This window comes from Myodes glareolus, chromosome 6 (assembly GCF_982192425.1).
Source record: "Myodes glareolus chromosome 6, mMyoGla1.1, whole genome shotgun sequence".
NCBI lineage: Eukaryota > Metazoa > Chordata > Mammalia > Rodentia > Cricetidae > Myodes > Myodes glareolus.
Window position 1 is genome coordinate 90,806,936 of NC_142031.1, and position 14,687 is coordinate 90,821,622.

The following is a 14,687-nucleotide window of genomic DNA, read 5'->3' on the forward strand; positions in this document are numbered from 1 at the left end:
GTATGGAGTGCTCGCACAATAAAAAAGTAATCAAATTCAATTTCATATTGTTATTTATTTTTTCACTTTCGCCAAATATGAATATTGGGCATGTATTTCAGAAACGCTCCTTAAAGGCATTGATAAAGCTCGTGTCCTCTCGGTGACATCAAACATCCTCTCAACCTATTTTTTAAAATTTCTAGGTAGTCATTTTCTGATAAAAAGAAATACATACCCGTGGATCTAGGAATGTAGTCCTGAGGCAGAGCACTTACGGAGCATGCACGTGGGTGTGGGTTCAATCCCTGGTGTGACCAACCTAGTGCATTTCTACATAATTTTATCCACATTTCTACACAAATTTATTCACAACTTATTCTACACAATTTTATTTATTTATTTGCTTAATTTTGTTATTCTAAACTTCGTAAAAAGTACATCACATTATTTCCTTTCGTGATTTTTTTTTACCTAACATTGCTTTATCAGTATAATTGAAGTTCAGTCATTTTAATATATTATTAGATATGAAACTTAATATTATTATGGGCTTTGTATATAAATAATTTTGTATTATTGATGTATAAATTATCAAAAAAGGCAGGTTGGGGGAAGATGGTTTGCTATACAAACATAAGGACTTGTGCCCTGTGGTGCCCTGTGGCTAGCATTCAAGTAAGGGCACGGGGTAGGATATTTAACTGTAAGCCCAGCACTGGGGTAAGGAGTGAGACGGACACAGACAGGTCTCTGACCCTTGCCGGCCAGTCAATCTTGTAGAATTGGTGAGTTTGATTCAGAGCGAGACAAGAACATGTGAAGTCCACCAGCATTTTGTCAACTTGCAAATATATGTGTATTTGCATAATTTAGTCAATTTTTATTTTATGGTTTTGAGGCTGGTATTAGAAGGCATAATAACTTACAAATTCTTTCATGGTTAATGCATCTTTTTATTTGTGCAGTGCTAGCCCTCTGTAGCTATAGAAGTAGCTGTACCTTAAAATAGATTAGATACAATAAGAAATAGAAAGCATAAAATTCACACGTGGTCTTCAATAAAAAGAGAGCCTTCTTCCCAATCCTCTTTCAGCCTTAATGAAAAGGTTCCTGCTTATGTGCAATCTAATTTCCTTACTAATGAATTATATCTTTAAGTCCTACACCTTCTTCATGCACCTTTTTGGATACACTTTTACATTTTGTAACTCTCCTGTAAGTTAACAGTGTTATTTAAGACACTAGGTCTTAGGTTGACCAGTTGTCCTTAGCTGAACTATTTCCATATCTCATACCCCATCAAGTTAAGTTTTTTTGAAGGAACCCTGGCCCATATCATGCTTGGAGATAATTTTTGGGACTGTAGATTAGTGGTGAATATGTAAGGTAGTCCTGAGTTTGATCCCTAGCACTACAAAAAAAAAAAAAGTATTTATCTTCTTTCCACAGAACCATGGGCACAATGCTTGCAGGTGTGTGATAGCTGATCTCAACCTGAGACAGCCCAAAGTATGACTTCTGAAATCCCTTGGAAAGACAAGAAAAAAATGTACACACAAACACACACATACCCCTAGATATAGCACATAAAATGTAAGCTTATAAAAGATAAAATATATACATTATAATTTAAAATTGATATTCGATTTAAAAACATACAAGTCATACATTAAAAACTATTTTTACAATGCTATCTAGTGTGCAATAGGTAAAACCAGAAAAGAATGAGAAGTCAGTCACTGAAAATGCACTGAATAGCCACATTGTCTTCAAGAGTTCTAAGCAAAGGCTTAACTCACAGTGTAACAGTATCTTCCCTTGAGGTAGTACAGCAAGGGCTCTTCCGGTAAGAGCTGGATGGCTTTGTCCAGATGTTCCTGGAAACAATCACAGCCAAGTCAGCTCCCGCTTTCAGTTACGGCCACGGAGCAGCGCCCAGCCTAAGGAACCCAGCATGGCCTGACAGTGTCTCAGCCACTTCCCCATTCCTGACCACTCACACAACTAAATCTCGGCAATAATTCCAAACTGAGATTCCTGCACCTGGAACCAAAGCAGCGCCTGTGCCTTAGGCACACCATGCTTAATCCCAAACCCAGCGCCACAGTGAAACCAGAATACACCCAAGTCAAATGTCTTTTGGTCCTGACTTTCCCAATGAAGACGCACCGACCCCAGCCCAGAAGCGAGTTTATTGGAACAAGATGGCACAAGGCAGGATTTAATGTAAGAGAAACAGCAGCGCTGGAGAGGCCACGGATGGCTTCCCTCGGCACTGTCGGAGTGAGTCCTGGGCACTGGGGCACAGGGAAGAGCCATTTTCTTCCACCACAATTACCCAGTCAGAGAGATTAGTTATTGGGTCACAAAAGCCAACAGCAAACAGGACATGGTATGTCCACAAGGTGCTTATTTTATTCCCGCATCATGGTAATTTTAAGCTTTATATCAGACCCTGTATCCCCCACCCCTGTCCCCGAAGTCATTAGAGAGTGTTGACTGCCTAGTCCGTCATATGTTATGATGTCAGTGAGTTCATGGCCAAAATAAGCCAACACTCATCTACTATGTGGGTTCTTGTACATCTTGAATAATACTCAAATGGTTTGATTCTTTTTATTACAGTATTAACCACTTCATATTCTGTTGTTTAAACACAAAACTAAATCCCTGGAGTTTAACATGCCGAGAAATCTCATATCAGTTAGTAAAATGAAACATTTTGAACACCAAGAAATACCTTGAATAGATGTCCACAGTTAATCTTGTTTTGCAATCCCTCAAACTCAGATACATAACCACACAAAATTGCATACCTGAAAAGGAAAAAAAAAGAGTTCACCATGTAAAATCTCAGATACATAACCACACAAAATTGCATACCTGAAAAGGAAAAAAAAAGAGTTCACCATGTAAAATTTTAAACAAATGTTGTTATCATGACACTTATAATATGCCTCTAAGGCATTTATCAATATTTTACAGAAGCAATAATATAGACGCAAGGGCCCTATAAATAGATATTTGACATTAACATGAAGCCACTTCTTCAGGCATAATTGGGCACAGGAATGTTGTCTATGCCATACACATGTGGTGAGGGTAAGTGAGTCACCCAAAGTGATGTGATTTGAACAATACCTGGCAAGAAGGAGGTTTTAGCCAGTGCCAGAGACCACTGTCAGTGACATCATCAGACAAAGTCATCATCAGACAAAGCTCTCTCTCAGTCCAGTCATGTACTGAACTGGATAACAATGTGTTAACAGATTTATAAATCTTAAAACATATTAAAACCAATCTTTAAAGATGAGTGCCTCTTTAAAACTTTCCCGACCTCCCTAAATGTCACTGGAAACAAAATGACTATCCCAATTAAAACCAAATAAAACTAAAGATAATCTTAGAGCATGCTTTGAAAAAAAATTCCTTTTCTCTCAGTTCGAATCAGTGTATTAGTACAAGAGTGTATCCTGCGGATGTTTTCCCACTGGCAGTACAAAATTAATAGCAGTGGTTATTTGACTATAGGTTGGATGCAATGCTTGTTCTGCAACTTGCGTGTTTACTTTAGAAACGGGTGATACACTGTTCTTCACACCTGTTTCTGTCTGTGCAAGTCTCCAGAGGGTTTCAGAAAGCTGCTGCCTGAGGCAGAACACACACGTCGGACTCTTTAAGGATTATGTGATTGTCATTGCATCGCATTGTTAAACTAACTGAGATCAGGAATGAGGTTTTGTAGGCTCTCTCAATCATTTCTCTGAATAAGCAAAATTTCTAAGTACAAAAATGAGGTGAGCAATTTCTCAATTTGGAATGGGATGGCCACTCTGGGAAACAAAGGATGACAGAAGTCAACCAAGCATGCACAGCCACGAGAATGACCTCTTTCGGCTGTGACATTGTTCTCTGTACAGTCAATGGCGTTCACTACAGCAGAGGCAGGAGGAACAATCAATCCAGCCTACCAGACAGGACCTGGGAACGGAGAGTAAGACACATGACCGCTCACACATTTTAAACGAGACTTCACTTTGTTCCTCTGCACCCTGAGGTTGGGTATAAGAACAGTGTTGTTCCACAGCATGCTTGGCCTCCTCGGTGGAATCTGTACCCTTTGCCTGCAGGTCCCATGACCACTGCTGCTCCCGGGTTACTGTCCCAAGCCTTCAAGGCCAGGAATGGTGCTCCTCAGTTCTGTCCCCTCTTCCAACACTGACGTGAGTCTTTTGTTTCTCCATAAAAACATGTGTTCACAAGATCTCAAAATATGTCGACGGGAGTTTTGGTTGGTGGTGTGTTGAATGTCAGGGCCACCATGGGAAAATTGACATCTTGACAATGCTGGGGCTGTGCACTCACAGCATGAGCTACTCTCCGCATCCTTTACCGGAATTTCACAGTTTTTCTCAAATATGTTGTATGTTAAAAAAATCTAAGTATTTAAATCTGGGGTCATGCTAATGCAAATAGCAATGTGTTTTCATTTTAAATTTCAATTGTTAATTTCTAGTCTATACGAAAGCCACTGGGTTTCGTACATCAGTTTTGTAACCTACAACCTTGCTTTGAGAACTAAATTCTAAGAGTAAAGGGTGTCACATCTTCAGTCTGTATCTGTCGCATCCTTCTGTGCCTGAACTGGAATGTAAAAGGGTGACATCCTGACGTCCCCTCATGGTCTACACTCACACAGCAGGAAAGCAACTTTCCAACATTAGGAATGACGTTAACTGCAGCCGGTCTGGGGTCTGTTCTTTGCCAAGCTGAGGCAGTTCCCGTTCTTCTAGTTTTCTGAGAGGTTTTGTTTGTTTTACTTTCCACGAAGAAAAGTTGTCTGTCCAGCATGTTTTCCGGCATCTACTGATGTCAGCTTTCTTCTTCCCTTTGTTAATTTACTAACTGCATGGAATCAGCTTCCCAAAAGCCCAGGAGAGAATCCACATGGCTACTGTGTGCCCTTTCTGTACACTGTGGGGATTCAGTTTGCTGATGCTTTTTAAAACGATTTCTATACCTATACTCATGAGATGCTGGCCTGCAGCTTTCTTGTAATATTTCCATCTTGTTTTAGAAGTACTATAGTGCTGGGAAAAAGAAGGGAATTCTGGAAGAACTTGGAGAAAGCTGGTGTGTATTTTCCCCATAAACATGTGATAGAATTTACCAGTGGATCCTAGTATTTCATTGTTGTTGTTGTTGTTGTTGTTGTTGTTATTACTAGCATTTGGTCTTTTGAGACAGGGTTTCTCTGTGTAACAGCCCTGGCCTTGAACTCACAGAGATACACTTGCCTCTGCCTCTTGAGTACTGGGATTAAAGGCGTGCGTCACCACACCTGGCTCTATTTAATTTTGAATAAATAAAGATCTGGGTTGATTGTTTATTCATATGTTCTTCTGAAATGCGCTCTAAAGTTCTGCTATATCATTGCCAAAGACTTCTCGGAGTGATTTTAACCCGAGAATTTCATGTGACTACCTCTGTTTTAGTTTTGAGTATTACAATTTTTCAACTTATTTGGACTCCCAACCTCAGGTTACTTTCTATTCAAGTATATTTTCCTTTTGGAATGGCTTTACATGCACAAAAACTTTGCATATGGCACAGGCAGCAGCATAGCCCACAGTTTCCCCATTATTAGCATATTCTATTACTATAGTAGAGTATTGCTATAGTACAGTATGGGTACTCATAAACAACTGTTACGATGAATCCATATTAATATTCTATTACTATAGTAGAGTATTGTTATAGTACAGTATGGGTACTAATAAACAACTGTCACAATGAATCCGTATTAATATACTATTACTATAGTAGAGTATTGTTATAGTACAGTATGGGTACTAATAAACAACTGTTACGATGAATCCGTATTAATATGCTATTACTAGTTAAGTTTTATATTTTATTCAACTTTCTGTTTTCCCCTAATGTTTTCCAGGATTTTGGACACTTTACATCACATATTATTAGGGACTTTTTAAAACATGATAAAACTTTTTGAATTATTATTGTCATCTTTCATGAATCTATCACTCCCTTATTTTGTTTTCTATAATTTTATAAAAAATACCTCCTATATTTTCTGAAAAATCAGCACTACTTATGCAGTCTCTGGGTTCTTAATCTGCTCTTATTGCAATTTTTTCCAAGTTACTCGAGTGAAGAGAAAAGACAAAGAAAGTTCATGAATTGTAAACATTGTAGGAGTGCTCTTTCCCTTTCAAATAATATGTCCTTAGAGACTTAGGATATTATATTATTTGTCTTATTCTGTGTCATAAACTCCAAGGTCACTTGCTCACTTTCTCCTAAAGTATCATTACTTCATTTCTTCTAATCAACTTTAGCTTTGTGTATGTTATTTTTGTAGTGTTCATTTTAAAATGTAATTTAACATTTGATTGCTCAAGCTCTTAGTCTGCTGGGAATTCTGAAGAAAGGTACTCTACACTGCGGTGAACTACCTCCATCTAGAGGTTATCTGAAGTATTGCTGCTTTCACGAGACTTCTGATTTTTTAGATGTATGTATTTGCGCTGGTATTGAATATACCCTTAATGGGTGACAGCCACATTATTTCAACAACTAAAATAACTCCACTCATTTCCTGCACTCTTTGTGATTCAACACTAGCACTTTGTACTTGTTAGGGATCAGAGACAGCCTCCTGCAATAGAAGGATGGCTGAAAATATCAGAATATAATATCTTAAGTTCTGGTTCTGCTTTCCTATGTATAGTATGGCCTTGCTTACTGATACACACACACACACACACACACACACACACACACACACACACGTATGGGGCTTTGCTTCTACTTAGAAAATGGAAACAGATCTTCCTTCCTGTACACATATGCTATAAGCTGTGTAGCTAGAGGTCACAAACTGTGGAGCACAGCTCATATGGAAAATACAGTTAGACATACAGTCAAACCTATTTGGTCAACATACTGCAAGCATACTTTATTATTTCAATTCCAGAGTATTTTAGGTTGATATGATAAAGACAATAGACTCTTAGAGAATGTGTAGGTGGCCTTAATATTACAGCAGAGAAACTCTTCCCAGCTGATCTACGACCTCAGCTGTCCAATAAACAGCTATTTTGATGGCTTTAGGCTTCAGATTCCAGTTTACCGTTCATGTTGACTGCATGAGAAAAGCTTTATTAATGTCTTAATGTACCATGAAAGACACCGGAAGAATAAAGTTTTTTTTCCCCCAACGTTGAGAGAACCAGTTATGTAATCAGTTTATCTAAATTCCACCCATTATTTTACAGGTCAAAGTTTAAGATTCTCTTCCGGCACCACCTTAAATTTTGCAATTTGGTTGAATGAAGGCTTTTCTATTGAGTAGATAGAACACACTTTAAGAGTTACAGTTAAATTGACATTCAAACTTATTAAATTTTCACCAACTGAATTGATTTTAACATTTTTAAAGTTAAAAATTAATACTGAATTTAAAAAACATCATGTGAAACATAATTGGATCATTACTTTGTGATAATAAAACTTAATCTGGGAATTAAGGCCCATTGTCATAAACAAGGCATTTAATTTACAACAACAGCAAAGAAAAAAAAAAAGAAAAAGAAAATGAAGGAGAGGGTGAAGGGGATGAAGGGAAGTCAGAGCACAGGTGCTTTTGGGACCCTGAAGAAGACTTGATATTGTTTCTGTGTGAAAATTAAAAACTTACATAGATGAAAGTCCTCACTGAAGACAAGGTACATCTAAAATGTGATTCTTCACGGGTTCAGAGGAATGTTGTGTTGTGGAATAATCTTTCTGTACACTGTGAAGATGTGTCACTCTGATTGGTTTAATAAAAAGCTGAACAGCCAATAGCTAGGCAGGATTCTGGGAAGAAGGCATAGATGCTGGGAGATGCTGAGCAAACAGGATGGGCAAGGCAGAGAGGAGGTAATAAAGCCACAAAGCAGAAAGTAAATCAATAGAAATGGGTTAATTTAAGTTATAAGAGCTAGTTAGAAACAAGCCTAAGCTATTGACTGAGTTTTCATAATTAATAAATAAATCTCCATGTCATTACTGAGGACCAGAAGGTCTCAGTGAAAAATCTGACGACAGTGTTGGACAGAGGGAAGAGCAGCAGCAGACGACGAGGAAGGGAGAAAGGCAGTGAAAGAAAGGGTATGGGAGGGTGGTAGGGAGAAGGAGAGAAACTCGGAGTGAAGGATGAAACAAGACGGCTTTTTCTACACTCAGATCTGGCTAACCCGGTCCCAGACACCCAGTTTCCAAAGAGACGAGGAGAGAAAAGAGCTTGCTCAGCGCAAACAAACCCATTACAGTACTCAAGGAGCACTTTACACACACGCTAATCTAGAAGCGCGCATTTATATTATGGCAATTAGATGACCTGGACAAACTAACTAGAGCTATACACCAAGACTCTTACACACTACAGTGCTCTTTTAAGTCCGCAGCGGAAAGTTAACTTCACGGTCACCCCTTTCCTCCAGGTTAGACAGAAGCACCAAGAGTAAGAGCAGTTTTTCCGTTCACTTCCTGTTCAAGGGGCGCGCTGGGAAGCGAGTCACATGTTCTAGCTCCTAAAGTTCATTCCTCATTTTGGGATGTGTTTCTTAGATTTTAGAGTACACAAAAACTGCTGGATTTTTGTTCAGGACGTTAAAGCGAGTGTTTGTGAATGGGGCGCCCCCTGCTGACCACCGAATAAATAGACCCTCTGCTTCTGTCTGGTGAGCACAAATCCTTAGGGGTAGGTAACAGGAACAGCGAAGTAGCTGTTTTGAAACAGATTTTGCCTAATGATGCCCCTAAAGACATAAAATAACCCCAGAGCGGGCATATTTCTGGAAACCTGCCCTGTACAAAGGGTCATAAGTTAACTTTTTACTGTATAGCCTTAATGTCTGGGGTTATGAATAGCCCATGAGAAGAAAAGCAAAGCTAACCTGCGCAGCAGTAACCAAGGATCTAAAAATGTAAAACTGCCACAACAGCAAAAGGAAGGAGAGTTTAAAACAATACGCTGCTTTTAGTTTTCCTTTCTATTTTTCAATATACAAGGGGCCACCACCCTCAAAACAGAAGCAAAATAAAAACCCCAAACAAACAAAGAAAGCATGAAGCATTTTTTCTCTTTTGTTCCACAAGTACCCATCCTCCGTCTATCCAGCTAGTCACATTTCTTTGTGCCGTCGTATGCACAGACTGGATTTTCCTGACCTGGGGATTCTGTTTCCCATAACTTACCAGGTTAGAGGAAGCAACCTCTACGCTTTGATTCTTTAGGACAGTTGCTAACTTTAGTCTACGTTTTCAGAAAACTGGTGTATTTTATCAGACTTAATTACAGTTTCCCTTCAAAGGCAGGAGACTTGTGAGATTCTCAGCAGATACATTTAGGACGTATCTGATGGGAAGTATGTGAGAGTAACCGTAATAACAATAGCTGCACTATCGCTATCCCTTTCTGGGTGGTGAGCGTGGCAGTCACAGTCCCCCAAACTCCCCAGAGAGTCGCGAGAGGCCCCTGTGATGTGAAGGCACAAGGATCCTGCTTACCACAGATGGCAGTGTCCGTTCGTGGGCGCTCTCGTGATAGCTCTTTCTCCCAGTGTTTTCCCTGAAAGCCGAAGAGAGCAAAGTTACTGTCATTGCAGGAGTTGGGGGGAGGTGGAGTCTTCAGCAGAGTCCCTGGCTCCTTCACCACAGGGTCCTGAGGTGGGGTAGGTGGCTCCTTCACAGGGTCCTGTGGTGGGGTAGCTTGCTGGAAGAGGCCATCACCACCTGGGGCAATGGTTTACTCCCGGGGTCAGTCCTGATGATCTGAGCTTCACTGGCTTCCAAGGATTTTGCCGTGTGCTCAAATGTGAGACCCACTGGGTTAACTGACTTAGGCAAGGGCAAGGAAAGTTTCTTATTCATTACTTAAAATAAAACACATTGCTTTCGTGTAATCAATTAAAATGGCTGTTGCTAAGTGCTCATTAGTAGTCATGTCGCGTGAACATCTGGAAATAAAACATCAATTAGAGATGGCCTTTGTCTTCCAGGGCTCGCAAGGGCTCGCAACCTTCAGGATACAGCAAGTTCACAGACAAGAAACTTGGTTGAAGAGTAAGGCCAGGGTCTGTGTGAAGGGCTCGGGAAGGCCCACGGAGCTCGGCCTGCTCATTCATAATGGGAATGGGTCTAGATGCCCTCAAACTACTCAGTTTAGAATTGTTTTTAACCATGTGAGGACTATTTTTTACAGAGGTTTACTAATGGCTTGACGGTATTCTGAGACTCTCAAAGAGACTCTCTGTGCCTTTCTTCCCTGCTCCCACCCCTTTGTGCCCTGAAGACACCATCCAGGAACTACAAAGGCCATGCTACAAAAGTGGCATGGTAATCTTAAATAGGGATCGTCTAAAATAAATAATTTATTATTTGCTCAAGGTGCATGTTATAGTTTATCCATTAAGGGATATATCTTGTGTGGAAATCAATCTGGGATAGAGAAAGTTTTAAGCAAAGCATTTTAGTAATAATTTTCTTCGGACAAACACCAAAGGGGTCAAGTATTTTTAAACATGATCCCTTTCCCCAGGTAGAAACATACTTTTTTTTTTTTTGGAGTATTATACTGTTGCTTAGACCAGTATGGAACTCACTATGTAGCCCAGGCTGACTTTGAACTTATGGCTATCCTTCTGCCTCAGCCTGCCAAGTACTGGGATTACAGGCATGAGTTACCACATCCAGCTAAAAATGTGCTCTTTATTGTGAAAAGCAAACTAAACTGAGTAGGGGTGGCTGGTACAGACCCACAGTTCTGGCACCTGAAGTCGGAGGCAGGAGGATTGTGAGTTCAGCCAGCTTGCACTCTACAGCAAGACTGTCTCAAAACAGAAACTCAGATCTGAACCGATACTTCAGCCACTTGTCAAATGAAAACTTTTGGTGCACCACCACAGGCTAGGTAGGGTAGAACCCACCACTCTGAGGTTAACAGAGGAAGTCAGGCAGCATCCAGGCTGGCTGTAGCGTCTCCTCTTCTCCCCCAAGAGCAGCTCCTTCCCTACAGAATAGGATTCACGCCTATCGTTTAAGTGCTACAGAAAGCCCCTTAAGAACGAGAACACTAGTTTACTTGGAATACGAGTGAACAGCCAACCACACTTGGAAAATGTATCGCACAATGGCACACTGAGTTTTATAAAGGAGTTCCGGACGACACCACACACAAGCTGACGAGGGAACCCACTTCAGCACCTCTCCTCATACTGAACCCAGCATTCTGCAAGAGCCAGCTGAATCCTTGCCGTTAGCCCCAGTGTACGCGATCTTGACCTTACTAAGCATATATTCCTTATATACTGAATCATGACGGCCATTTATCGGTTCTTTCTATACAGTAAGTTCTCAACTGTGGCACTGACATCCGCGCATCTGTCCCTTCTTGGGTCCCTTTTCACCCCTCTCTACACTTTAACACTGTTCCCAATAACATTTGGAATTAACTTCTTAAATGTACAAATAGAAGTGATCCTTTCTGCTTCAATAACTGAATGAGTCCCTTCTGTGTGAATGAGAGCGATGCTCTCTCTGCTGCAGTACTGTACATTTTCTTCTTAAGGATGAACCTCATTTCGGCCCTATGCACTCTACTCCTGGATTTCCTGCATCCCGTGTCCCACGCTGCCATCTCATAGGTTAACTCCTGCTCTGGTGTCATTCTGTTGCTGTGACAAACACCGTGACCCAAAGCAGCTTAGGGGAGGAGATGGTCTATCAGCTTACAGAGAGATAGGAGACCGCCTCCAAGGGAAGTCAGGACAGGAACTCAAGCAGGGACTCAGCCCCAGGCCTACTTGCTGTTCCACGCAGCATTTCTCTTAACCAAGGAACTCACAGCCACGAAGGCACGGGAGAAACCGTGGAGGAATGCTGCTGCTGTCTCGCTTGCAGGTCCACGCTTAGCTGGCTTTCTTGTTCGGTCCAGGACTACACGTCTGGGGAGTGGTACTGCCCACAGTGGGCTGGGCCCGCCTGCAGCAGTTATCAATCAAGACAACCCTCCACAGACATGGCCACAAACCAATCTGATCTAGGACGTCCCTCAACCGAGACTCCCTTCTCAGGCAACTCTAAGCTGTGTCAAGTTGACAGTTAAGACTAAGACAACTCACTCGAGCTCCCATTCACTTTAAAAACAGACTAAAACGATTGTACCTATGGGAACTGGTTACCTCCCTACATGAACCACTAGTTTCTGCTAGTGACTTTGGTTGTACACTCTGAACTCACTACACTCTTCTAAAACAACAGCCCATCTCTGATGGTCTCTTTATCTACGGTTATTTGAACAAACTGCCTTCCCAGCAAAGTCAGAGGCCCCCCTCAGTCTATTCTGAGACCCCATCTATTTTGTGCCCCTAGTCTCATCTGCAAGCAGAACATCCAAGAGAAGGAGGTGTTAAGAAACATGCACTACTGCTGATGAACGTCAAACAGTTTTTATATCAATGCGCTTTATTCCCCCAGCCCCCCACAGACATGAGTATAAATCCTTCTAGACTCTGGGTGAAAATTTCTTTTCTTTGAAATTAATCTCTTTTCTAGAACTCCACCGTGTATATCTCCTGCCAACTGGATTGCTATTGACCCCAGGAAGGTGGAGGATAAATATGAACAGGACAAGAGGGAAATTTCTCATCTTCCTCCAGTGAGGGGGAAATTAAAGTACAGAGATCACTTGGCAAGGAAATCTTCCAGAGGAAGAAAGACCAACACAGATTCTGGTGATACGTCCTTCATGGAAATAAAAATGCCGGAACCAGACTTGGAGGGGTTCTTGCCTGCTATTTCTTTCTCATATGATCTTAGAAAAGGCAGCAAAAGAGAAAGCTTTGGAACAGAAGGAGAGTAAAAACCAGCCATGACATCAACTAGTCTGAAGCTCAGAGAGATGGGAGCTCAGGGGCTTTTGCGAGAAAGCATTCTGACACCCAGTGAGACATCAACACAGCCACCAACAGCAATTGTTTGACATTCTCCTTGGTTTTTACCGTGACTGCTGCTACTGTGGAAATTTCAAATATAAGCCAACCATATACATGGCAGCATTATGGCTGCATATACTCGTCTTAGCTAATCATCACATCAAGGCTGATTTTGTTTCATGCACACACATTTTGGAAATTCCTGACATGAGAGGTTATTTCTGTGTTTCGAGACCTGCATGCCACAGGAAGTGAGTTGTGAGTGTAACTGTGAGCCGCTACAGCTGGAGACCATGGATACCAGCACAGGTGTTTTAGCTTCCCGTGCATGACATCATAAACTTTAAAAAGTGAGCTCGGAGTCTTTCAGTTCCCTGCTCTAAATTATTAGCTCAATTATCTTAAAGGAACATACACTTTAGTCCAGGAAGGCCATTTTGTTCTGTGTACAGCTTTTGGTCACCAGAATATTTTGAAATAAATTGAGTCTTTAACTAAAATGATTTCACTTGAATTAAAATCTACTAATGATTTATTGTGGAAAACAACGCCATCTGAGAACAACCCGTCTTGACAAATGACTTACCGATATTAGCATAATGTTTCTTTTCTTGTGTATTGGTAGACAGGTCATACATGTCTCCATAGGCACGGGCAAGTCTCCACAGAAACTCTATTTCCTCGCTAAACTGGAAAGACAGAACCACACACCAGATTAATACACTTATTTGTCCAGACTGACACAATTGCTTTCATTGTACCTTAAAAGATTTAGGCAGGTAAAATGGTATTTATAGATGACTGAATTTATACGTACGGATATTTAACATTTAAACCCAAATGTTATGGCTAAGGAATATGACCAGATACAGTGCTACATTTGGATCATATATCAAATAATATTAAACAGAAACTAGACCCAGCTGTGTAGTGGACGGAACCGACACAGTCTCCAGGGCGCCCGCGCTCTCAGTATCCTTAGTGAGTTATCTACTGCAGTGTAATGAATAGGTTACTGAGCACTGTAGGTAATATTTGCAAACTGAACTACATATACTCAAAAAGACATTATGATTTTTACTTAACTAATTATGATTGTAGATATTTTTAAAAAATTTTAAAGCTTTTATTGACAATAAGTGTTGCAGATCCTTATGCAGCATAGACTGGTCTTTTGGTATGCTTATACATTATGTGCTAATCAGTTAGGATTCATGGGTTTTACACAGTGTGCTGGAGTTGCTAAACCCTCATACCCAGATTAGACTTATCTTGCTCACGGGCAAAAAAGATATTATTTCTCCTTGAGCTGTCGTGAGCCCTTAGATTCATTCCCCTTTGTCATTGGTGATGGTGAGACAAATCAGTTCTTCAAGCCCATTGTGAAACACTGCAGAATGACTATTAGTAGAAATAGCTTTAAAATACTGAGAGGTGCTACACTGATAGCAATATAGAAAACTTCAAATACAATTTTATTCTCTCCAGAGAACGTATGACATGCCTGGGCACAATGTCTTATTGCTTCATGTTATAACACATGCATTACATATCGAAATTAATAAACTCAACGTAACACCATATAAGGCTGGTCCCTATTTTTGTGACCTTAGGTAAACCTAATTAGCTCAAATTCCATCTTAAAAAAAATCACTCGTTTTATTAAAAACACATCAAACATGCTGTTCCTATGAACTGTGACAT

The 14,687-nt window shown here is 40.5% G+C and overlaps 1 protein-coding gene across 6 annotated transcripts in view; it reads right to left on the reverse strand.

Annotated features, from left to right (window-relative positions):
• Rmdn2 (regulator of microtubule dynamics 2) overlaps positions 1 to 14,687 on the reverse strand; it is a 78,475-nt gene that overhangs the window by 18,712 nt on the left and 45,076 nt on the right. For all 6 annotated transcript variants that reach the window (XM_087907329.1, XM_087907330.1, XM_087907327.1 and 3 more), the window contains 4 exons: positions 13,570 to 13,672; positions 9,559 to 9,619; positions 2,723 to 2,798; positions 1,782 to 1,859 (listed from right to left, as the gene is read on the reverse strand). In XM_087907329.1, the coding sequence (XP_087763455.1) occupies positions 1,782 to 1,859; positions 2,723 to 2,798; positions 9,559 to 9,619; positions 13,570 to 13,672 (318 nt within the window). The remainder of the gene's footprint in view (positions 1 to 1,781; positions 1,860 to 2,722; positions 2,799 to 9,558; positions 9,620 to 13,569; positions 13,673 to 14,687) is intronic.